This window comes from Esox lucius, chromosome 19 (assembly GCF_011004845.1).
Source record: "Esox lucius isolate fEsoLuc1 chromosome 19, fEsoLuc1.pri, whole genome shotgun sequence".
Classification (NCBI taxonomy): Eukaryota; Metazoa; Chordata; class Actinopteri; order Esociformes; family Esocidae; genus Esox; species Esox lucius.
The window spans coordinates 22838692-22864471 of record NC_047587.1 but is presented as its reverse complement, the minus strand read 5'-3'; the positions used below and the strand labels follow the sequence as shown (position 1 = coordinate 22864471).

The following is a 25780-nucleotide window of genomic DNA, read 5'->3' as shown; positions in this document are numbered from 1 at the left end:
CTTACTCATTGATGTTCTCTGTTTTTATTATTAATTGTGCAATGGAGACAGATGGTTATAATTTGCAGCTCAGTCGGGGTGTTGGCTTAACAGTCCTGTTTTTTGTTTTTTTATTCTAGGCCTTGGATGGGGACTTCTCAGAGGAGAACAGAAACAGGTGCCGTGTCGCTACAACTCCACTTATCGAGGCTGTAGAGAATCTGTCCACATTTTCTTCCAACCCAGAGTTTGCTAGTATCCCTGCACAGATCAGTAATGAGGTTTGTATAGCTCACTGTTTCCCAATCTAGGGGTCACATACAAAAGCTGGATCACTTGATTTTGAACTGTTAAATTCACAGAACATTATGACCCAGTCACTACAAGATAAAACTGTAGAATACCCATAATACATACAACACCATTAGAACAGAGTGGACAAGACCAGGTATTAAATCAGACTGGGGAAAATAATATATTTAATAATATATATATGTATGTTTGTGTGTATATGTGTGTGTTTGTATATGTATATATGTGTATATGTGTACATTCACACACACACACACACACACATATATATATATATATATATATATATATAAATAATTATTTTTTTTCATAGGTACACTTCAACTGTGATAGACGGAATCTAAAACAGAAATCCAGAAAATCACATTGTATGATTTTTAAATAATTAATTTGCATTTTATTGCATGACATAAGTATTTGATCACCTACCAACCAGTAAGAATTCCGGCTCTCACAGACCTGTTAGTTTTTCTTTAAGAAGCCCTCCCGTTCTCCACTCTGTAACTGTATTAACTGCACCTGTTTGAACTCGTTACCTGTATAAAAGACACCTGTCCACACACACAATCAAACCGACTCCAACCTCTCCACAATGGCCAAGACCAGAGAGCTGTGTAAGGACATCAGGGATACAAATGTAGACCTGCACAAGGCTGGGATGGGCTACAGGACAATAGGCAAGCAGCTTGGTGAGAAGGCAACAACTGTTGGCGCAATTATTAGAAAATGGAAGAAGTTCAAGATGACGGTCAATCTCCCTCGGTCTGGGGCTCCATGCAAGATCTCACCTCGTGGGGCATCAATGATCATGAGAAAGGTGAGGGATCAGCCCAGAACTACACGGCAGGACCTGGTCAATGACCTAAAGAGAGCTGGGACCAGCGTCTCAAAGAAAACCATTAGTAACACACTACGCCGTCATGGATTAAAATCCAGCAGCGCACGCAAGGTCCCCCTGCTCAAGCCAGCACATGTCCAGGCCCGTCTGAAGTTTGCCAATGACCATCTGGATGATCCAGAGGAGGAATGGGAAAAGGTCATGTGGTCTGATGAGACAAAAATAGAGCTTTTTGGTCTAAACTCCACTCAACGTGTTTGGAGGGAGAAGAAGGATGAGTACAACCCCAAGAACACCACCCCAACCGTGAAGCATGGAGGTGGAAACATCATTCTTTGGGGATGCTTTTCTGCAAAGGGGACAGGACGACTGCACCGTATTGAGGGGAGGATGGATGGGACCATGTATCGTGAGATCTTGGCCAACAACCTCCTTCCCTCAGTAAGAGCATTGATGATGGGTCGTGGCTGGGTCTTCCAGCATGACAACGACCCGAAACACACAGCCAGGGCAACTAAGGAGTGGCTCCGTAAGAAGCATCTCAAGGTCCTGGAGTGGCCTAGCCAGTCTCCAGACATGAACCCAATAGAAAATCTTTGGAGGGAGCTGAAAGTCCTTATTGCCCAGCGACAGCCCCAAAACCTGAAGGATCTGGAGAGGGTCTGTATGGAGGAGTGGGCCAAAAAATATATATATATGTGTGTGTGTGTGTGTGTGTGTGTGTGTATATATATATATATATATATATATATATATATATATATATATATATATAAATATGTATATATATATATATATATATAAATATGTATATTTATAAATATGTATATGTGTATGTGTGTACAGCTCCGGAAAAAATTAAGAGACCACTGCATTGAACGCTTCTGTTCCTCACTCAAAACTTTCCTTTTCAACTTTTTCCAGAGCTGTATGTTCTACAAAGATGATCATTATAAATGATTGACTGATGATGTTATAAATTTGGAATGCATGTCTGTAACTTCAGATCAACCTTCTGTTGGTCATAGCCCTAATGTAAAATAAATAATTGGTAATCATGCCTTCAGTATCTCTTTGAGAATGGTCACATTAATAATGATGTGAATGATATTAAAAGCACCCAGACACATCATACATACAGTCATCCTGCTAAACTGAGTTGCAGAGATGTCACCATGAGTCCATTGGTGATTTTAAAACCGGCAACAGAATGTCATTGTTGTGACTGGATTAACTCAGGCTGCATCTGCCACAGACTTCATTTAAATCATTATTTACTTACAATAATGATTTGAATGATAAGTGAAAAGAAATAATGAAATATTCAGAATACAAACATTCCAAAAGATGAATCCGTTGTCCATGCTTTGAGAGGGAGCATTGTTTTGGATGTGTTTGTTATCTTGGAATGTTTAACACAATGTGGACTACTTTCACCCAGATTTTACTAGTTTGATACATAAACAACTTTTTTTGTACGATGTACAAAAATGTTCAATTCCAGCGCCAACAAGTTGGTTTTAAAGCAATGTCTATTCGACTTAAAAGCAGAGAAATAGAGTAAAGCTTTCCGGTTCTCTGAATTGCTTCAGAACACAAGGTTTCCATTCAGCCCTCCAAAAATATTTTCCTTTCAAACGCTCCTTTCAAACAGCTACAACTAATGATAAATACAAAGAACGTACTTCTCTCTCATCTTCTTCATGAAATCACTGATAAACGACTCCCATCCCAACACTCAGCTGGAATTACCCTGCTTTCAGCTGTACTTTGCTGATTGCAACACAGAACTATGCAATAAATCCAAATGAAGGGTTCAATGAGGGGTTGGTGCAGGGAGGCCACTTCAGTATAATCACATATTTTGCTTTCCTGACCTAGAATCAATTTGATTCACTGAAAACCTTAGTATTCACCCCCACAAACGTAGTCATTTTGTCTGGTATACATGGTTCACATGTACAGCAGGTAGTGGCTGACCAGATGAGTGAAGTGGAAATCAAACACCCATGTCTTACATTGAATATCATGGGGCATTTTACCACACAAGTCTTGAACAAGATCTTCCCAGAGACAAGAAACTGGTAAAATGCCCTACACAGCATGATCAAATCCTGAACCATGTTTATAGCCCTATTAAAGCAACTTAAAACTGCAAAGCCTTTGAAACATAAATTGCAAAAATTTACCTACGAGGCTGTAAAGGACTGCCTTGACACTACATTTTAGGACATAGTCAAAGGCAATAATGCTGACATGCATGAATACACTTGCTGGTTCACAACCAACATCAAGGTGTACGGAGATTATTTAATTTTTTGTCACACAGCAATCACATGCCATCGTCCACTGGCAAGTCTCATCAAGGAGGAACAAGCCCACAGTGCTCTAATCTGCCACAGAGGAGGAGCTCATGATCAAATATAAAAACCTCTTAAAAGAGGCCAAGAAAAAGCAGTCAGGAATTGTCTGCAAAACATAAGTTTGTAGTCAGGCTGGAGAAGAGTAAGGAAACCTCTTCTGTTGGAAAGATATTAAACAGATCACAAACTACAGACCAAAGCCCCCCCGCTGTTGCTTTGCCAAACAGGCTCAGCTAGTTTTACTGGAGATTTGACTATCAAAGGCCCATGAATTACCAGGCAACCTCATTTCCCCTATTCCCCTTGCCACTTACCTCTCTCACGCCTACACATTCCTCCGCTGGCCCACTAGCATCTACCCCAGTGCCCTCCCAGGATCCACCCACCTCCTCCTGTCACACTGCTTCTTTTAAATTCTCCATCATTGTCCCAATTCCCCAAAATTCTGAAAGTGTCCTGAATGATCTAGTCCTGTCCCATGTCCAAACTCCCGCTGACACCTCCCTTGACCCATTGCTGTTTCTCTGTGAACAATGCAAACTACTTGGCCCCCGCAACTGCATTTTACTACAACTCAACAACCCACAGACGTACTCAGGGGTACACTTTGAGGACTTTAGCTTTGTGTTTAATACCATCGTCCCAGAACTATTACAACACAAGCTCTTCCAACGGATCATGTCCAGCTCCATCACTCAGTGGATCGCTCATTTCCTTACCAACACAAAGCAACACATGATGATGGACAAGTACATTTTGCGACCGGTGTGCCTCATCAGTGGAGCACAACATTGCGCTGATCTCCAAGGCACAAAAGCAGATGCCTCACAGCGACTGACGTTTTTGTTTACGCGAGTCTCCTGATTCTTCTCCACACATCAATTGTGTCACCGTCTGGTTTGGTGTGGGTCTCCCCGCTCCAGAGGTAACCCAAGGTTTGGTCCACAGCGATGGTCATCCTCCATCTAGGCCCTACGGCAAGATCATAGCTGAGCCGTTCCCCTACTAAATGTTCCTCTGCTGAAGGAGGGCTAGCTCATTTCCCTGTATTGTGTCCCTCAGTAATCGGTCATCTGCGGAAGATAAACCAACAGGACTTTACTAGCAACATCAAGACACCTCAGCTAACTGAGGTGTCATCGGCGAATCAGCCATACTACTCCCAGAACTATGTTTATTGTTCTACATCTAGTTGAGGAGTTTTTTTTACTTAAAACCTTTTTTAAAACAATGACATTACTTGAAAATTGCTTTCTAGTCAAGATCCCCAACACCTTGACTAGAAAGCTGTTTGCACAATCCAGGTGTGCAAAGGTTCTAGAGACTTATCCAAGAGGCAGATGTAATTGCTAAGGTGTTTGTAACATATTGACTCAAGTGGGCAAACGTATCTGAGCAAAATACATTCATGTTTTAATTTTGATTGATATGAAAACATGGTGACAATGATCTTCCACTTCACATTAAGAAACATTTTGAGGATGCTGACAAAACAAATATCACAATAAAATATGTTTCAACCACACTTTGTAATGCAACTATTCACTAAAGTGGGGGTGAATAATTAGGCAGTCTACTACACAGCTACTGCTGAGTTGTTTCTTCAGGAAAGCATGATGAATTGGTTTATTGTACCATTCCCTTCAAGTTTTGTTCATGGTGGGTTATGGCTCAAGGAGAAATCTGATGTATTTATGATACAATCTCGTAGGAAGAGTCCTCACGTAGCCTTTAAAGCTTTGTGACTTTAATCTGTTAGAGGGTAGTGTTTAACAGCTCACTCCCTCTCTCTTAGCACAGCTGCTCTAATCTTTAGCTTGTTAATCTAATTGTCCAGGGAGGCTTTGACTGCCATCATAAAGACAGAATATGTGCCTCCGTGTGTCTCAGTTTAAAGCCGCCCTCTAATCTCACCCCACTGTGTTACGCTGCTTTGATTACACCGCTGATCCATCGGAAGTCAGGTGGAATAATAAGAGATGAGTGAAGCTGTTTTCTTTAGTCTCCTTAGCCTGTGGATCTGTATCACCTCCACTGCCCTCTTCTCCCTCCCTTCCCATCTCCAGGGCACGGCAGCCCAGGAGCCCATCGTTCGGTCAGCCTGCTCCATGCTGGACAGCTCCACCATGCTCCTGGAGACAGCACGCTCGCTCATCATCAACCCCAAAGACCCACCCACCTGGTCCATACTGGCGGGGCACTCCCGCACCGTCTCTGACTCCATCAAGAGCCTCATCACCTCCATCAGGTCAGCACTGAGCCCTCCTAGCCTACACTGTGGTTCTTGTGTTGAGGTTTGAGGTTCAGGCCGCTCTGACTGACTGTGGGTTCAGTCGAGCAGGGAGTTGTCATGGTAATTTATGGTGTCTGGGTTTCCAGCTCTCATGTAATATGAAGAAGAACGCTCAAGGGCAACTATAAAGATGAGTAGGTAGGATTTCTGTGGCGCTGCTTAGACAGCCTTCTCTTACTTAGAAAGGCCCTGCTGCTGTTGTGAATAGAAGTGTCTCTCCTCATTATTTCACACGTCACACAGTCAATTGCCTCTTAGCTCTAGAACATTTTGCATCTGGTCGACCTCCAGAAACCGTGTTTGCAAAATGCTTGCCTAAAATGCATGAACTCCCTTCTCTGAGGTGCTGCTGTGCTGCATCAGCCACCTGCTAGTAGAATACCGCCGTGTTCATGTACACCGTGGTGATGTTCACAGGGACAAGGCTCCGGGGCAGAGAGAGTGTGACTACTCAATTGATAACATCAACAAGTGCATCCGGGACATTGAGCAGGCTTCGCTGGCTGCTGTGGGTCAGAGCCTACAGGGATGTAGGGATGACATCTCTTTGGAAGTAAGTTCAAATGGCCGCTATATTTGTTTTCAGCCGAACTGTTGTACCCATTTGTAATTAATTGCCTACTATCCCGCACAGGCTTTGCAAGAGCAGTTGACATCGTCGGTGCAGGAGATTGGACATCTCATTGATCCCATCAATACTGCAGCCAGGGTTGAAGCTGCCCAGCTGGGGCACAAGGTATAGTAGCCCCCTGTAGCCTTTTAGGGTTCACAGTGACCTACTTCCTGTCCACATCTCTTATTCAGTCCGTGTCTTGTACAGTGACATCACACTGTCTCCTCCAGGTGACCCAGTTGGCCAGCTACTTTGAGCCACTCATCATGGCGTCCATTGGCCTGGCTTCGAAAATCACGGATCAGCAGCAGCAGATGAACATCCTGGACCAGACCAAGACCCTGTCTGAGTCGGCCCTGCAGATGCTCTACGCAGCCAAGGAGGGAGGAGGGAACCCCAAGGTAACCCTACTGTACAACGCAGGCCACGAGGCTCACTACCGCCTCAGTAGATATTTCAGCACGCCTTGTTCCATAATCTATCATTATTGTTTTTTTACGGTGTGCCATGGTATTGGGTTATGAGGAAGAGCTTTGTGTTTCACGACGGTCGGGTGTGTTCATTGCGCGTTCAAGGCGGCCCACACCCACGAAGCCATAACGGAGGCAGCCCAGCTAATGAAAGAGGCAGTGGACGACATCATGGTGACCCTGAACGAGGCAGCCAGCGAGGGTGGTATGGTGGGAGGCATGGTGGAGGCCATCGCAGAGGCCATGGGCAGGGTGAGTAGAGATACAGGAGTAGAGCTCTAAGATGGCTACACCACGGCAGGCAGGCAGGCAGGGAAACACCCAGTTCTCACTGACATTCATTAGTGAGATGGATGGGAAGTGTCAGATGGGCCCGGGCTTCAGAGCTGTCAGCTGCCTCTTATCCACAGGCTGTCACCCACAGTCCCTTGAGGTCTGTCACAGTCTGGTTGATGGAGCCTTGATAAATGATGCTTGCATATTTCATTACTTGTATGCCTCTATCAGATTTGTTGGTCTAAATATTGTCTTTTTGCATAGAAAAAAAATAAACTGGACTTAACGGAGAACTGGTTAAAAAACAAGAAACCAGGCAAGCCTAGTTCAGCCGGGCCGCAATAAAATGTGTTAATCGTGGCTGACGAACGAACCCGGTTCGCCCACGTGAAAGGCATTGTCGTTAACCACTACACCATCAAACTACATGCCACATGCTACATCCACCAGAACCGTTTTATTATTAAAACGTAGCTACGTAAAGTTGTAGCCAGCAGCGTTTTACCTGTCCTGATCCTCAGGCATAATGCGTTGGGATTTACAGGGAGGCGAACGCGGGACCTGTTGCTCCGGAGCCCGCCTCTCTAACCACTACTCTATTTAACAAGGGGTTGTCAGTCATTCAGTCACTCACTCCCCTTACGCGGCCCGGCACAAAACGAGACGTAGCAAAACTGAAACAAGACGTGACGTAAACAACGTTACAAGAAATAATGGAATCTGAAATGGACTGTTGGATCTGACATTAACATTTTAAACGAGTGGTGGTTTTCCTTCCTCAGTTGGACGAGGGCCCTCCACCTGACCCAGAAGGGTCTTTTGTGGATTACCAGACCACTATGGTGAAGTACTCCAAAGCCATCGCAATGACAACACAGGAGATGGTGAGAGTAGAATCCTTTTTGTTAATTAAGTGTAATAATCATTCCTTATTAATGTACCCTTTATGAAAATCTCTAAAATCATAGTCACGTTAAGACGCTGTTCCGACTGTGTCTTCAGATGACTAAGTCAGTGACTTGTCCAGAGGAGCTGGGTGGCTTGGCCTCTCAAGTGACAGTGGACTACAGCCAGTTGGCCCACCAAGGTCGCCTGGCTGCCACCACAGCTGAACCGGAAGAGGTAAAAGGTCAAACGTTGCCGGGGGGTGCAATGTCGAAGTTGGAAACAACAACATAGGATCATGAACTTCAAGCAGGCGTACAGTCGGCAATATTTCTGTGGTCCCCCATGCCGTCTACAGTATATCCCCATAGGGCGGCCAACTATTTGCTTTTAAACGTATCGCCATTAAACGTATGAACGTATTATGATTTGATTGTAAGGGAGACAAAAAGATCTAGGTAAATCATAATGTTTTTAATCCCTGTGATATACAGCTGCTATTAAAGCTCCTAATGCTTAAGGCCTTCAGTGTCAGGAAACGACAACCACTGCTATATATTTGCTTAGAAAAACAGTATGCAAAAATCCAAGGGTGGATGGCATTGTTTGATATGATACATCTTCCCCAAGGCTTTATGTGGCAGTGTGAGATCTGGAATATATGTTCACCTCTGAAACCTTATTCTCCCTGTCTCCGCTGCACCCACGTAGTCTGTGTTTAAAGCTCCTCACCGAGCCGGAGACCGCTTTTCTTCATTAGCAGGATTTACATTGAACCATTGAATATCCCCACACGCTTATCAATGACCTTTACATAACTATATCTGCTTGAAACCCTTGTTACCATAGCTACATTGTGCCTCTTCGAGCCTTAAAGCCTACAATGATGGTGTTAATGAATCACCACCATCCCATGTATCTTTTTGTCAGGAAATTAAAGGTGTACTGCTGCCAGTCCCTCTCAGAGGTGCTGGAAATCAGTTTTTACCCAGCGCTCTGATATGAGGCTGATAAGTAAGTCAGTCAGTCAGTCAGTCAGTCAGTCAGTCAAGGACATGACTGAAGCATTTTCTGCTGTCTGGTGGGATGGTGTGAAGGAGTGGATGAAAGGCAGCTCTCTGATACATGGCTGTGTTATCCTGGCTGTCTGGTTGCGCTTGCAGGTGGGCTTTCAGATTAAGACACGGGTCCAGGAGCTGGGCCATGGATGTATCTACCTGGTTCAGAAGGCTGGGGCCCTGCAAATGAGCCCCACTGACAGCTTCTCCAAGAGGGAACTGATCGAGTGTGCCCGTACAGTCACTGAGAAGGTAGGCGGTCAAAACAAATGTTTTTCGGTTGAATTGTTCTGTTTGTTTTTGAGTCGTTCTGTTGCTTTTTATTGGTTTCCACATGTTCACTTTGTAACTTAACAATTCGTTCAATCTGAGGATGGGGTTGGGGTGCTGGTTAAATTTAAATACTCTCTAATGACTACTTCCATATCATATGGCTTTTGTTATTACATGCTTACATTACTAGGCTTATTGTAAGTTAGGGTTTCGTTATTAAAGTAAATATATATGTAATTCCACTGAATGGCAGTTGCTTACAGTTTTCTATGTCGGTGGCAAAATAACTACATGTTTTTTGTGAGAAAGGAGCCCAGGTGTGAATGTTGTTCGGGTGTCAAGGGAATAGCTGAGAATAAGCTTTAAGAATAACGGCTTCATATAATGGAAAAGTCTCCACTATGCTATTATCTCCCTGAGACCTAGCTGGGGGAAGGACTGAGGGACTGAATAACATAGACCTACATTATACTTTATGACAGAGTTGTGTTTTATATGTATTAAGACAACAACTTGTACTGGTTATGTAGTAGTCATGAAGATATTAGTTCAATACTTCAGTTCATGTTCCCTTGATTGCAACACATAGTGAAATCAGACCATGACAATACAGTACGTGCTTGCAAAAGAAAAAAAAAATTCCGCCAAATGTCCCCGTAGGTGATGAACTGTTTCTGGTTCCAGGTAGAACCTTTTTTATTTTATGTAAATGTGAATGAATTTTTGAAGCAAGAAGGGTTCTATGGGGACAACTGTTTTCTACCCCTTTTGTTTTTTTGTATTGACTGGAATGTCTCTCCTCGCCCTCTCCTCGCCCTCTCCAATACCATTCTTGTATCAGACCTCAGTCATTTGATTCAAGGTATATAAGACATGAATCATTTGATTCAAGTCTCGTATCAGACTTGTGTAATTTGTGGCCTCATGCATTTGCTATGCCTATCTTGAATGCTTGCGTCATGGCTTTTCTGTTGAATGAGAGGGGACTGCAGAAGTCTCTCTAGACTTGGAGGAAGAGGGGCCAGTCTCAGTTCTGGTTTAATGTGTTTATACAGCAGCAGGCTCAGTACTAATCACAGTACTACTCCCCCTCCACCCCCCCACCCCACGTCCTTCTACCAGTTCCCTTCTCAGTCCAGTACTCTCAGACTGCCTCACAGTCGCCACTCCCATATCCTTGATTCGCATGTTCATTTCAATGCCAATGGAAAGTATTCATCAACTGAGGTTTTCAGGAACACCTCGTGAAAACAAGTTCTTTGGGTGATTGTGTATCGTGTTCTGTAAGCCATGGATCCTGAGTGCTGTCTGTATGTGTAGGTCTCCATGGTGCTGTCTGCGCTGCAGGCAGGTAACAAAGGCACTCAGGCCTGCATCACAGCCGCCAGCTCTGTCTCCGGCATCATCGCTGACCTAGACACCACCATCATGTTCGCCTCGGCTGGAACACTGAACCCTGAGAATGATGAGTCCTTCGCGGATCATAGGTGAGACCAGACCAGGGAAGACCTGTTGACCATGGTCCCAGCTGAATATGTCCATAGGAACCGAATAAAATGCAAGGACGTTGACCTGATACAAGACAGCTTACTGTTATCTCTCCCAGTGAACCGCATCTTCTGTGAGACACTCGTGACTCAGTTTAACAGGACACTGTCCTCAACAGGTACATGACAGTATGGTTTGTGGTGTCCCCCCAGGGAGAGCATCCTGAAGACAGCCAAGGCTCTGGTAGAGGACACCAAGCTGCTGGTGTCCGGGGCAGCGTCTAGTCAGGACAGACTGGCCCAGGCCGCCCAGTCATCAGCCAAGACCATCACCATGCTCACGGACGTGGTCAAACTGGGAGCCACCAGTATGGGTTCTGACGATCCGGAGACTCAGGTAGTACACGAACCGCAGCACGTTGGAAGGAAATAGTAATGACCACGTTTAAAACGCTAGAAGACTCTCACTCTGAATGAGGAACTCTGAATCCGTCTTCCTCTAAACTGTGGATGTTGGTCCAAATACGTGTGCTCTCCCTCTAAGATTTGGATCAATCCCGGAACTCTTACTATGATGTAGCATCTACGCTTGTGTGTTTTATGAAGGTCATCCTGACAGACTCATGCGGTTCCGTCAGACTTATGTAACTCTGTCATCAGGCCCTCTGACACACTCATCCTGTGTATCTCTCCCCTCAACTCGAGTGTCAGAATAATCAGAGCTCCAGATGGGAGTAGTAAGGCCAGTTGAATCCTGTCCTGATTCCTCTACGCTGTCCAGTGTGTTATGTTGTTGCGGGCCTTCCTCAGGTGGTCCTGATAAATGCGGTGAGGGACGTGGCTAAGGCACTAGCCGAGCTCATCAGTGCCACCAAGTGTGCTGCAGGCAAGCCAGCCGATGACCCGTCAATGTATCAGCTCAAGAGTGCTGCCAAGGTAAGACACAACACCTCCTTTATAACACGCACGGTCCGCCGCACATTGTAGAGGTTGTATTTTTGGATTGCAGAAGCTTGTTGTGCAGAAATGTACTCTTTAGAGATCTCCAGATACAGTCTAATATGAAATGCATTGTGTCTCGGCAGTTGGTTCTCAATGCAACTCTCGTGGTCCTGCTTCCAGCAGGATATGACAGTTCCCTTATCTCTGGGTTTGGCACTCTGCGTCGGTTGTGTGTTTGTGCGCGACACTGTCTCACTCTCTCACTGTGTCACTGAGATGGGGATTGGGGTATGTGACTCATGCTTGTCACAGTGGGTGGGAGCATGGAGTCGTCTGTGATCACACCGCTGTGACTGTACAGCTGAAAAGGCTCCTTATCTCCCACATTCTAACTGAAGCCCTCTCCTTTTTACTCATACACACATATCCAGCATCTCTTAGCCACAGAGATCATTCCATTTTCTATTTCATAGTGGATGTCTAGGGAAATGTAATACTAAACTAAATAATATACATAATAATATACATTGCCATGCGCAAAGATCCAGACCACCTGCTTCTACCATTAGGGTATAGGCTTCAAAAGTACCTGTTCTCAGTTACCGTAGACCAGATTAAAAAAATTTATAGATCTACTGTGTGAGTAAACTGCATCATATATAAACCGAGAAGACAAACAAAGCACTATTACTACCCCTTATCCTCCTTGCTAATCAATTGCTTTCTCTCTTATTCAGCCATACATAGGGTGTGTCAATATTTTCCAACCAGTTTTTGTGTAATAATAGCAATATGTGAACTGCTCACAACTAGCTTTTATTCCTCCTACATACTTACCTTTGAATGGGACTCTCAAACTCCACAGTGCTCCCCTCGGCTTGTTCAAATAAAGTTCACTGTTCCATGACAAAATCTGTTCCTCGCTAACAAGCAGTTTTTTTGAAGTTTTGAAGCAGCATTCTTGTTTATCATGGGTAAATACACGCTTTTCTCTGTGGTTTGTTTCAAGTTTCTTTCCTAATTTTCGAAATGTGTGGTGAGGCCTTACAAACTCCGTGCCTCAGTCTGGCGCTGGGGGAGAGAGTGCCACCTGCTGGCCTGTCCCTGCTTTAAATGATTTTGTATCCACCCTTCCTGTATCGGCCAATCACTCTCTCTCTGACAGGTGATGGTGACCAATGTGACATCTCTGCTGAAGACAGTGAAGGCTGTGGAGGATGAGGCCACTCGAGGGACGAGGGCACTTGAGGCCACCATTGAGTGCATCAAACAGGAGTTGACAGTAAGCCGCGCTGGCAGACCCCTCAAACTCACCACTCTGTCCTAGTGCAAATCACAGAACAGCCCCAGACTGCCAGGCTACTTGAAGCCAGTGATGAGTGCCAGTGTTTTGAATGTACACGTCGTACCTAAATGTTTTAAAATGGGTTTTTACTCAACCTCAAACTCTCCGGTTAATATAGAATTGAACCTCTGTTACCCCTTTCCTCCGCCAAGCCCTTCAGTATTCTCATTGCTCTAATCCAGGATTGTATACAAGAGAATTTGACATTTCCCTCAGTTTAAAATGTGTCCAGCTCCACAGTGGACAGGTAAACCCTGGTTGGACTGCTGACTGTAACTAGGGTCAGGAGTATTTCCATGTGAAACCAGATGGTCAGGGAAAATTCCTTGGCCTAGTAACAATGGATCAAACTGTGTACTTCCAAGTTGTTCATCCTCAGAGGTTGTCCGTGCAATCGCAGTCAGTCACGCTGCTCTGTGTTTCCAGGTGTTCCAGTCCAAGGACGTCCCAGAGAAGACGACCACGCCGGAAGAGTTCATCCACATGACAAAGGGCATCACCACAGCAACAGCCAAAGCTGTGGCGGCAGGCAACTCGGCCCAGCAGGAGCAAGTTATAGCCACTGCCAACCTGAGCCGCAAAGCCATATCTGACATGCTGACTGCCTGCAAGGTGATAATCCACCCGGCCATGCCAGGCCTGCCAGCTCAGGACTGTCTCTGACGCCACAGGACTGGCATAGTGCCACTCTGCCCGGAGACATTTTAGAGGAGAACACAGCAGGATCTAATTTAGATGGATGGTGTTACTGTTCAATGTCACTGTGCCTGCAACGTTATGCACGATGTCCTTCAGGAACATGGTGATGTTTAGCTGTCGGTGGTAAGCGAAGGACAAGGAGACAGAGAGCAAAAGGCACACGGAGAGCTTAAGAAAATGTCTCACATCCCCCACCTATCACTGCTTGCCGTTCTGTAGGAGGGCTTAGTGGTTGTCTTGTGTGCCGTTTGAACTACCTGTCCTGGATTGTGACACCTTTGCTCTCTCCGCTCCAGCAAGCGGCCTGTCATCCCGAGGTGAGCGAGGAGGTGCGGACCAAGGCCTTGCACTACGGGTCAGAGTGCACCACGGGGTACATCAACCTGCTGGACCAGGTGCTGCTGGTAAGGAAGGAGAATACCACTCACCTCACTGGCCACACGTCATAACTCATGACGTCTGTCAGCTTGGATTGTTAGTGGTGAGTCCATGATGAAGTGTGAGTGTGTGTGTGTATTTTACTATATTGCATGTCCAGGTGCTGCAGAAGCCCACAGCAGAACAGAGGCAGCAACTGGCAGTACACTCCAAATTTGTTGCGGGGTGTGTGACGGAGCTTATCCAGACAGCCGAGGCCATGAAAGGTGAGGCTGCACACAATGCTGTACCACACACACACACACGCACACGCACACGCATGCATGCTCACATTTAGCTAGAAGAGCATACATGCTGCAGACAGCTGTTAGTACCTACTATTACACTCATGACAATTCTTTCAAACAGTGGCATAAAATGTACACGTTAGTTTACTGAGGTTTGCTTAGTGCACAAGGGCCTATAAAGGCTTGTCTGCGTATAATGTCCACAGTATTGAATATAAAAAAAACATATTTCACATTATATACTAAATTGATATGTGCACAGAAGATTTGGAACATTTGTTGTGGTAGGGGCGTAGCATCCAGAGCAATTGCAATGAATCAACATCACTATATTAGCTGTATGTATGTCAGGAATGTGTTCTCCAGGAGCCGGCTGCCTGCCCTCCATGACTCTGAAAGCACTAATGTATTGGGTTCGGCTGGGAAGTGGTGCTAAAGACCCAGTAGGGCTATCCATTTCACCCCTTTAATGCTTCTTGTTTTCTCTCTCTCTGCTGCCTCAGATGGAGGTAAGTGGTATTTGGTGCTGTTTGGTTCCTGCAGATCACCTTTCACACAGGCACAGCCGGGGGGTTGGTGGGCTGGTCGGCGGGGGCGAGGAAAGGTGAAAGGGGCACGGAACAGATTTCCTTGGGGGTTCAGCATAAAACATCTGGAAAAAAAAATCAAAGCTGTTGCCAAATAGTTCCTTATTTAAAACAGATCCATCAGATCCATTTCTTCATACCCTTCTAATCTTATTTAACATTGAAATGTCATAATCAATGTAGTCAGACGTTTGTGTGTCATGTCTCAAAATGCAGGCTATTATTTTATTTGTGGTGTAACATTGTATGTCTAAATGGGACTGGTGTGAAGTGAAGTGACCTTTTCAACTACTCTTTGTAGGTGGTGTATGTGTTGTGCTCTGTTAAGTCTATGATTTATATAGTAAGTGTAGATTTGTGTAATGTCATTTAGGGTTAGAATGGGTGGACCCTGAAGACCCCACTGTTATCGCTGAGACTGAGCTGCTAGGAGCAGCAGCCTCCATCGAAGCTGCAGCCAAGAAACTAGAGCAGTTGAAACCCAGAGCCAAACCCAAGGTAGGCCTGCCCTTGTCTACCACCTCCCTCCACACCTCCCCCCACCACTCTCAGAACAGACCTCCATCAACTCCCTTCACAATCCTCAGACCAGACCTCAAACACCCCCCTCCACACCTCCCCCCACCTCTCTCAGACCAGCCACCCCTCTCAGATCAGACCTTAACCACCTCCCTTCACACTTTGCAGAACATCAACTCCCTTTACACTCCTCAGATCAGACCTCAACCACCTCCCTTTGCTCCTAAGACCAGACCTCAGCCACCTCCCTCCACCCTTCCCAGACCAGACCTCAGCCACCTCCCTCCACCCTTCCCAGACCAGACCTCAGCCACCTCCCTCCACCCTTCCCAGACCAGACCTCAGACACCTCCCTCCACCCTTCCCAGACCAGACCTCAGCCACCTCCCTCCACCTTTCCCAGACCAGATCTCAGCCACCTCCCTCCACCCTTCCCAGACCAGACCTCAGCCACCTCCCTCCACCCTTCCCAGACCAGACCTCAGCCACCTCCCTCCACCCTTCCCAGACCAGACCTCAGACACCTCCCTCCACCCTTCCCAGACCAGACCTCAGCCACCTCCCTCCACCTTTCCCAGACCAGACCTCAGCCACCTCCCTTAACATCTCTCGGACAGGACATACTGTTCCTATCTTCTCATTCATAAGACTACATGCGCCAAAGACAACAAAAGTTGACTTTGAAGTGCATCAATCCGTTAGAGTCTCTGTTTTTGGAGATTGAGATTTGTTTGTAGGGAAATGGGAGTATTGTGTGAACTGTGGTCTATCTGTAAAACTGCTGACTCAAGACATCTTACTTGTGTGTTCTGTGAGTTTGCAGAATGTTGGTGTATTTATGGCTGTAGGAAAAAAAATTGGGATGCAATCTGTGTTTTCTATATAGATTGTGTAGACCTGTGTTGCCAGGAGACACAATTGTGTTACTGGGACCTGAAGCTTATGTTCGACTTAGTTCCCATTTGTGATGATCTGTCTGAAACACTGAAGAAAAGGTCATCCTCCTCATGGAACCCATTTCCCATGTATTATTACAGCCTTCCTTTGCTTTTGGCCTTTCTCTTCCACTCCATGGAGTGATATTGCACCAATTAAGTACTAAGACTTTTTTAACAGAACTATAGACATACTTGTTTTTATGCTTTATCTTAAAATGTATGACAGAAGTTGAACATCAAGTATGTAATGTGTGAGCCATACACACGCGAGTGCATGCACGCCTGATTTGTTTTCTATACGTGCGTGAGGATGTTTAGTTTGAACCTTAGATCCTCTTCCTCCTGTGGTTTTCTTTTTTTTTTGTCATTGATGGATCAGGTCTGTTCCCTCTGTCTCACTCTCTGACTGGAGAATCCCCGGTTTTCATTATAAACTTCCTGATGTTCTGTAGTCTCACACTTTAGGGCTCATTGTTTGAAATAGACTTTTAGTGGTTGCTTCAGTGTCTTTCTGCCCTCTAGTGATCCCTGCAAGCAGTGCATTCTATCCTTTTATTTTGTCTTTGGACAAAACAGTAATGTTTACCAGCAACAAAATGCTCAAAACGTCTAGTCATCAAAAATAGCAGGCCCACATAACACTAGATACTAAGTATCTCTTCCATTTAATGAGGAGGTACTGTCTGTGGCTATCTACAACCCCTCTTCTTCTCCCTCATTCTTTCCTTTCCTCTCTGTGCCCCTACTCCCCATTCCTCTCCCCCTTTCTCCCGCTCACCCTGTGGAAGGGCCTGTCTCAGCCCTGGCATGTTTCACTCACCCTCCATTCTCTTGAGATATTGTAGACCTGGAAGCCTTCTCTGCAGGGCTCTGTCTGATATGTTTGATATATTAGGTTGTTATTTAGTCCAACTATATATCAAACATATTCCTACAGTGTCCCGCCCTGTCTCCAGCCACGTGTGTGCCTTGTGTTTTGTGCTGCTGGCATGATTTGTGTTCCCTGACTGGTGTAGTCAACTGAGACGGACTCTACTGAGACAGACTCTACTGAGACAGACTCTACTGAGACATAGTCAACTGAGGCCGACTCTACTGAGGCCGACTCTACTGAGGCCGACTCTACTGAGACAGACTCTGCTGAGAAAGACTCTACTGAAACAGACACTACTGAGACAGTATACTGAGACATAGCCAACTGAGACATAGTATACCAAGACAGACTCTACTGACACATAGTCAACTGAGACAGAGTCAACTGAGACAGACTCTGCTGAGACAGACTCTATTGAGACAGAGACTACTGAGACAGACTCTATTGAGACAGACACTACTGAGACAGAGACTACTGAGACAGACTCTACTGAGACAGAGTCAACAGAGTCAGGACAAGTAATTCCTTTCCCTTTTTAGAATAGGTGCATCTATGTCTTGTAAAGAACTGGGTTTCCAACAGCAACAATTGTTGAAGATCTGTTGGAAGGATTCCCTGTTAAGAAATATGTTGGTGGACGTGATTGGTCACTACTATAACCTAGCATAGCACTTTAAGACTGTCAGAAAGGCTTGTTGCTTTGCCTTGCCACAAAGTGTCACCCTTTAAGTGCATATCCATGGTTAAAATGTGTGGTTTTGATTTCAGCAAGCAGATGAGACGCTGGACTTTGAAGAGCAGATCCTTGAGGCAGCGAAGTCCATCGCTGCAGCCACCAGTGTCCTTGTGAAGTCTGCCTCTGCAGCTCAGAGAGAGCTGGTGGACCAGGGCAAGGTCAGTCACAGCTGTCTGACCATCACCACAGTCAGGATGTCACCTCAGCAAAAGAATGATACCGTGCTATTATATACTGTATCCCTCTCTTTGCCCGCCAGGTGGGATCCATTCCCGCCAATGCTGTGGATGATGGCCAGTGGTCACAGGGTCTCATATCCGCTGTGAGTTTTCATAATTTTCCCAATTGTAACATTTTTTCCTGTGAGCGTGAAATGTCCTAAGTTGTTCTGTCTGAGGCTGTTCCCCCACTTATGCTTGCTGGTCCCCGTAGGCACGGATGGTTGCAGCAGCGACCAGTAACCTGTGTGAGGCAGCCAATGCGTCAGTTCAGGGCCACGCCAGTGAGGAGAAGCTCATCTCCTCAGCCAAGCAGGTGGCAGCCTCCACGGCACAGCTCCTAGTGGCCTGTAAGGTCAAAGCTCAGTCAGACTCTGAGGCCATGAAGAGACTGCAGGTATAGCCCCACCAGAAACAGCACAACCCAATTGGGTTCCGGCGCTATCCTAATGCTACACTTCTATACACTATAATGGAATTAACTGAGGGCTCTTTCTCCCTAAGGCTGCTGGGAATGCGGTTAAACGGGCATCCGACAACCTGGTGAAGGCCGCTCAGAAAGCAGCCTTTGACAAAGCTGAGGATGACAGTGTGGTGGTCAAGACAAAGTTTGTGGGGGGCATTGCACAGGTGAGATTGTAAAGAGTACATCCTGTATGAGATTTTGGTGGTGCCAGGGTAGCCCAGTGATCAAGAGCATTGGGATAATAAACAAAAGGCACTGGTTCTCAGAGCTGACATGAGGAAAAACAATGTTGTTCTGTCTCTGGGCAAGACGGTTAACAATAATTGCTCCCAGGCCGTTGCTGTACGGATTTAAAAAAAGGATTTCTTTAATGTTTCTTGAATATGCATTTTGGGTTATTTTTGGCTACTTTTTGTGAAAGTACTCTGTGTTGAGACAAAACTATCTGAAAACAATTTCAAAATCACTCTCCTTGGAATTTATAGCAAACTGAAGGATAATATGGAGTCGACTTACAGATTATGCACATATAGATATCATATTACATACCAGCCCAAGTGGGTTGTTAAAAAAATAATGTTGTTATTGATTAGTGTCCTGCAAATTATCTTTACAGCTTTTTAACCATTTATCTCTTCAGCAACATTTGCAACATTTGCCTTCTCGCTAACTAAAATCTTCACATTCCATTTTCTCCTTCTATGTATGTATGTTTATATGTTCCACGACTTTCTAGCAGTATGTCCCCATGTTTCATCTACAATGTACGATATACCCTTTTAAATCTCAGTACTTTTATGACTAATGAACCATAAAAAAAGAAGGAAAAAATTATAATTTAAGGATAAAACCTTGTGGTAGGCCACTATAGTATGACTAAATAGAACATCAGCTGCATTTCAAATCTGCTGTGGTTTAGCGAGCATCCACAGCAGCCATAACCTCAAGTCTTCACATTCTTCTGCCACAGCAGAATACTTTTTCCACTCCTTTTTCTACCATGACCAATAGTAGAGTAATTGTAGAGTGGATGTCTACATCATAGCCTGTGGTGTGTGTATACATACATACATACATACATACATGCATACGTACGTACGTACGTACGTGCGTGCGTGCGTGCATGAGCATTACGTGTGTGTGGGTGCGTGCTCGTATAACACTGAAGGGCTCCAGCACCCATGAAAACCCTCTCCCAGAGTATTGTAGGTTTCTCTCCTGTGTGCCAGTCATAACCCGCTGCCATCTCCAAAATCCACAGCTGATCCTTGCTGAAGGAAATAAATTGATACTTACATTTAAGACATTCCACTAGTTGCCACAAAAGAGTTATGTTAATTACAGGGCTCTTATAACCCGCTTTATAGGAACCTACTGAGATATCTGTCAAATGGAAAATGTGCCATGTTTTGGAGGGGAAAAACATTATTTGCTGCCTACAATGCATATCAGCCAAGTCTATGTGCACTAATAAGACTGAAATAAATAGTTTGATGATATTATAAACTGTTGGAATGCTACAGAACATTGCAGTAATTAGCTATTTCCTTTCCACCCCTTCTTAGATCATTGCAGCCCAGGAGGAGATGCTGAGGAAGGAGCGAGAGCTGGAGGAGGCGAGGAAGAAGCTGGCTCAGATCAGACAGCAACAGTACAAGTTCCTGCCCACCGAACTGAGGGAGGATGAGAGTTGATTGGTCAAAAAGAAAGTAGATTAGCATCTGATTGGAGCCTATTGTTACACAGAGGTGTAGCTGACATGAACATGGCCGTTTCCCTTTCATTTAAGGGCGGTATGTGTAACATACTTAGGCCAGGGCTGTTTCTTGAGATGAAATAGTGGATGTGTTCAGGTGTGTGTGTGTGTGTGTGTATGCGTGTGTGGGTGGGAGGGTATTCACAGAGGGTAATATTGACATAATGACTTATAAGGGTCAGCTGCCTTTAGCTGTACTAAATCATATATATCACAGGGTTAGAACCTGCAATCTTACACAAACATATTGTCTTACTGACTTGTATGGTAGGATGCATGAATAAGGACATCACAGTTAAATGAAAATAAACTCTATAATGGCAAGTTCTATTTTTACTTATAGCTTTCATAAATACATCTCTAAATCCATGAAAGTCACTTCAACACATGTAAAATCACTTAAAAGGGGGTAGCTCTTTCTTCAACTAGCACAGCTGACATAGGGATCCATTGCATAAAGGGGTATTTCAAGATTTCTGCAATTGCTCAAACTCGAGAAACTTCCCTCCAACTACACACAGACACATAAAATGGCATCCACCACTTAATCGGACTCTATAAAAATAGTTCAAGTGATTCACTGCCAAAATTCTGAACTATTCCTTTAAGTTTCTCATGAAACATTCTTAGTGGTGATTTAAGTATTGCAGTACTCTGATGCTTCATTACATAATTTGCCAGCATGCACCATTATAACCTACTAATATTTTAGCTTAGAAATGGGCATTTGTAATATGTAAGGAAATGTGAGCTTTGGATTTGCTGTTGAATAGGTAAACGTTTGGATTTTATGTGCTGTATTTAATGTCATTTTGCTTCAGCTTCACACCAAAATCATAGTGTCAGTGAGCGGTCTGGTCTGTAGATAGTAAAGCTAACAGCAGATGCTAGTTTATTTCTTACAGCATTATAATATCTTTCAAAGTAATAATATTTTAAAATATTTATCCCCGGTGTGTGAGTTAGGTGATCAAATCCAAGTTTTAAAAAACTATTCGGGCCTTCTATTTTCAGGAGCAGAAAGTAGTCTTTTTTTTTATTGAGAGGTTAAATCTCTGGGTCTATGTACAATCTCTAATGCTTGTCAGACTGGTATTCTCTCCCCACCCCTCTCACACTCTTGGGCTGCCTGCTGCCTGCACAAGGAGGCTCTGTTACAATCCTTGTTATGTTGGTTCTCTCTTGTCTTTATGTTTTCATTCCGGTCGGATTGACAGTAGCCAGAGTTTGGTTGGGAGTTCCACCCTATGAATGCAGCAGCAAAGCTATGCCCTGTCTGTCCATGGCTTGTTCAGCTGCTAGTGTTTGATTTACAATTATTACAGATTCTATTGAATTTGAAAGATTATCTTCTCCAGTTCTTACTCTTGGCTCTAAACATAGCAATACTTTGACACTCAATAAGAGGCCAGCACCGATTGGAATTGGTGTATGTCTCTGTGTATGTTATCTTTCTCCCTATTTAACATGTATGAAACTGTAGGATATGCTGTAGAATGCACTGAAATGGCTGGTATAACCTTATGCACTGAGGAGAGCAATGCCTTCCACATTTAACCATTCAGGATGTTACACATTATGACACCAAATACTGTGCAGTTCCCGACCAGGAAAGTAGTTCATTAATGCTACTGCAGTATTGGTGTAATATAAGGTAATTAGTGTTGTGCCCACTCCATAGTCTGCAATGTGTACTAGTGCCTTAATTGATTCTGATATACCAACAGCTGAAGGCTCTATCCAAGCCTTGTCCTTCTGGATGAGAACATGTCTCGATTCTAACCTTTTCTCTCTGGGTCTTTTAATATCATCTGGTCCTATGCCATAACACAATGTTTTGCCTTGGCTGGTAGTCCATCTGCCTAGCATAAACCATGCTGGTATATAAAGTGCATCCATAGATCGTTTATGTTTTGTACTGTATACGATAGTTAAAACGCACTAAACTGCATTCCATAAGCATGTGGCAAATTTGTATTTAACAAATAAGAGAATTTGCTCCGCCTTGAAATTCATTCAACATACAACTAATCCTTAGAAATAGAACTGAATAACGTCCATGTTTCGTTGTTAAACCACTATAAATTACATTTTTATTGATAAATGTAATGACTATCCTGAAATAATGTATATTGTTTAAGACATTTTTCTTTAAGCATTAATTGGATTAGGAATAAATGAATAGCTGTTTTTCAGATGTAAGTGTTGTGCTGAATTTGTTTAAACAGTTAACTGACGCTGTATGTATGATATTTATCTTGTCACAAAAATATTTTTTGTATTCACTGAGAATAAAGAGTTTGAGACAAGTGTGGCCCAGTTTGTTGGTGATCCTTGTTATTAATTTGCAGTATTTATCATTCATTCTTTTAACCGGAAGCCAGCATTTACTGAAAGATAAATGTAATTGAATAGCCAAAAACTATTTTAATTTACTCACCAACATTCTTGCCAGCAGGTGTCACTGTTAGTCTTTTCAGCGCAGTGGATTATACTGCGGTGGATGTTCAGGGTATTGCAATGTCTAAGTCAGCCAGACTAAATATGGTCATACAGTATGTGTCTTATTCCCCTACATCAGTGAACCATCCAGGGAATGGCTGCCATTTTAGATGTTTTGATGTCGTTATGATGATGGTATTTCAATTCAAATTGTTTTGTTGCTTGAACTGCGTATCTCTGTATTGTTGTTGACATTATAAGTCATGTGATATTTATTGCTGTCTTCTAGGCTACTGTATGGGATGAGCTGTAATGACAGTCTTCCTCACAGTGCCCAGCCATGGGCTGTCTAGGAAAGACTTTCAAAAATGTTCATATGTTCCCAGCAGTACAATACACAGAGCCATCCAAATGTACTCCATATTTGGCTACTTGACTGTTTGGGAATCATTCAAGGCCTTTCCACGTAGCTAACAATTCTAAGAGCTGAGAAAATACAAATATGAGCCTATTCAGCATTTTTGGCATCTGAATGAGGACAGTGTTCCAATAATGTCAATCTGAACTTACTCCAAACTTTGCAAGCACATTTGTATATTTTCTGACACTGTTCTCAGAACATGGAACCACGTTGAGGGTAAAATCTATTGGTCATTAAAGGGAATGTTTCTTTCCAAATAAGTTTTTGCAAATCACTGTAACATTCCAATTTAAATATTAGTTAATAAACTAATGAAACTCTTAAGGTTCTGTTGAGTTGAAGTTGAGAACACAGTTGCGAGAGGCAAAACCCAAGCCATGTGTTCAGCAGGGAAGGGAGCGCCATTCCACCGCAACACAGACCAGAAGAACAGGAGGAGGTTTGGCTCTGGAATAGGACTATCAAAACCCTCAATGGGATGAGTAATGCTTTGCAAAACCCTCAGTCTCCAGTGCATCTGTCCTCTTATTGTCATGAACTTCATGATTGCAGCCTGATTAGGAAAACACCGCAACAGAGCTGCAATCAAGTTTGGCACATCAGCATGAATACCTTCACGGTTCCAACATGGTTGAACTGGGATTCTTTGTTGATATATTTTACACACACCCTCTCTCACCACACACACACACACACACAAATATGTCAGTCCTGCTCCTTTGTGTTCGAGGCCAGTTCACCTGGCAGTCTTTTTGATGTTCAATCTCTTTCATGAGGGGGTATGTAATTTAAACCCAGAGAACCTATGAAGGGCCCCCATGGGCTCCTAAAGGCTCATGGGTCATTTAATAATCCCTCGCATCCCTACCAGGGAACAGTGACCTACCAAATGTGTTACATTAACAATGCTGAGAGTTTTTATTTGACAGACTGTGGCTAATCCCTACAGCCTGGCATCCTTTACTCCCTTCTTTGTTCCATGCTCAAGTTCACTAAAAAGGGGCCATGCCAAGCAGAACTGGATGACAAAAGGTCAAAGATGATATTCATCAATGTGAAAATAATTAGAGAGGGGTGCATACATACATTATCAGTGAATATACTTGGATCAAGAAGTAGCACGCTGAGGAATTTCCTGCTAATGACTTACTGATCTGACTGACGATCATGTCTTGAGCTGTGCAATTGCGAGGGATTTTATTGCAGTATGTCAGAATGGTGTGAAGTATGTTGAAATAGCTGGGTTAAATATTAAATGAATAATATGTAGGCTAAAGATGAACTGTATATTGATCTCTGGTGATCATTGATTCTGGTGATCATTAACAGAATTAAGGTATCTATAAAATGAGTCTGCACAAAAACACTACATTCTTGGAATATAAGACACCCATTGTCTGTGAATGGGCCCTGTCTGGTTTCCAGAGTCTTTGTTGTCATTGAAATCAGTCCAAGATAAGTAAGGCTGAAGTTGGATTGAGTTCAGATAACATCAGGCTTTTTTCTCATTTATGGTATATCCTTACTGAAGCAATAAGCATTCTAAGCCAAATGGATCTGATTCTACTTTTGCTACAGAAATTTGAGAGGAAGAAACTGCATGTCAGGAGAATTATTTCTTTTTGGGTTTGGGATTTGTCTTTTTTAGGGCCCTACAGATGTGAGTTTATATAGTCTGTTTAAGTGTAGGCACTGAAGCTCTGAGGATGTAGTGTAACATCAAATGTTGAATGTAAAAGAAAAATTCCAAAGCTAACCACAGACAAAAGTGTGGAAACCATTATTTGTCTTAGGTAAAATACCATGCAGCAAGTGTGCAGACTTTGATTATTTTTGTCAGGATGTTCCATTAACCACAGCAAAGAGCCTAAAGCACAAGAATATTGATGTGATGGTTTATTTAACCAAAGCCCAACCACAGGTTGATATGGTGACAGCTAGGGAAAAAGTTCTATCCCTCCTGACATTTTAGCCTGTTTCAATTATATTTGTAAATCTGTTTTTATTCATATATTTTCTTTCTCATTTTAAATAGCATTGCAAGCCAAAACACAGTATACTCATAGGGCCAGTTTCTCAGACACAGATTAAACCTAGTCAAGGTCAGTGTAGTTTTCTATTGAACTCGATTTTTTAGTCCTAGCCTAGGCTTAATCCGTATCTGTGGAACCGGCCCAAAGTGTATTATTTTGGAACCACATATGTTTTACTTTAGTTCACTAAATCATATTTTAATGGTATTTAAGTACTATATGTCAATTTGTTCAAATTGTCTGCCTTATTTCCTGAATTAGTATATCTCATATTTAAAATACATCGGGTATA

The 25780-nt window shown here is 43.6% G+C and overlaps 1 protein-coding gene across 4 annotated transcripts in view; it reads left to right on the top strand.

Annotated features, from left to right (window-relative positions):
* tln2b (talin 2b) overlaps nt 1-21216 on the top strand; it is a 97684-nt gene extending 76468 nt beyond the window's left edge. For 2 of the 4 annotated variants that reach the window (XM_010896567.3, XM_010896569.3), the window contains 23 exons: nt 120-260; nt 5559-5740; nt 6203-6338; nt 6420-6521; nt 6629-6799; nt 6974-7120; nt 7927-8028; nt 8147-8266; nt 9193-9339; nt 10681-10847; nt 11061-11244; nt 11658-11783; nt 12955-13071; nt 13561-13746; nt 14130-14237; nt 14372-14477; nt 15002-15007; nt 15459-15583; nt 18185-18310; nt 18412-18474; nt 18585-18767; nt 18875-19000; nt 20402-21216. In XM_010896567.3, the coding sequence (XP_010894869.2) occupies nt 120-260; nt 5559-5740; nt 6203-6338; nt 6420-6521; nt 6629-6799; nt 6974-7120; nt 7927-8028; nt 8147-8266; nt 9193-9339; nt 10681-10847; nt 11061-11244; nt 11658-11783; nt 12955-13071; nt 13561-13746; nt 14130-14237; nt 14372-14477; nt 15002-15007; nt 15459-15583; nt 18185-18310; nt 18412-18474; nt 18585-18767; nt 18875-19000; nt 20402-20530 (3000 nt within the window). In that variant the 3' untranslated portion in view covers nt 20531-21216. Of the gene's footprint in view, nt 1-119; nt 261-5558; nt 5741-6202; nt 6339-6419; nt 6522-6628; nt 6800-6973; nt 7121-7926; nt 8029-8146; nt 8267-9192; nt 9340-10680; nt 10848-11060; nt 11245-11657; nt 11784-12954; nt 13072-13560; nt 13747-14129; nt 14238-14371; nt 14478-15001; nt 15008-15438; nt 15584-18184; nt 18311-18411; nt 18475-18584; nt 18768-18874; nt 19001-20401 lie in introns of those variants that run through there. The other 2 variants (XM_010896568.3, XM_020040425.2) reach the window with 2 other exon arrangements.
* Nucleotides 21217-25780: the final 4564 nt, after the last annotated feature.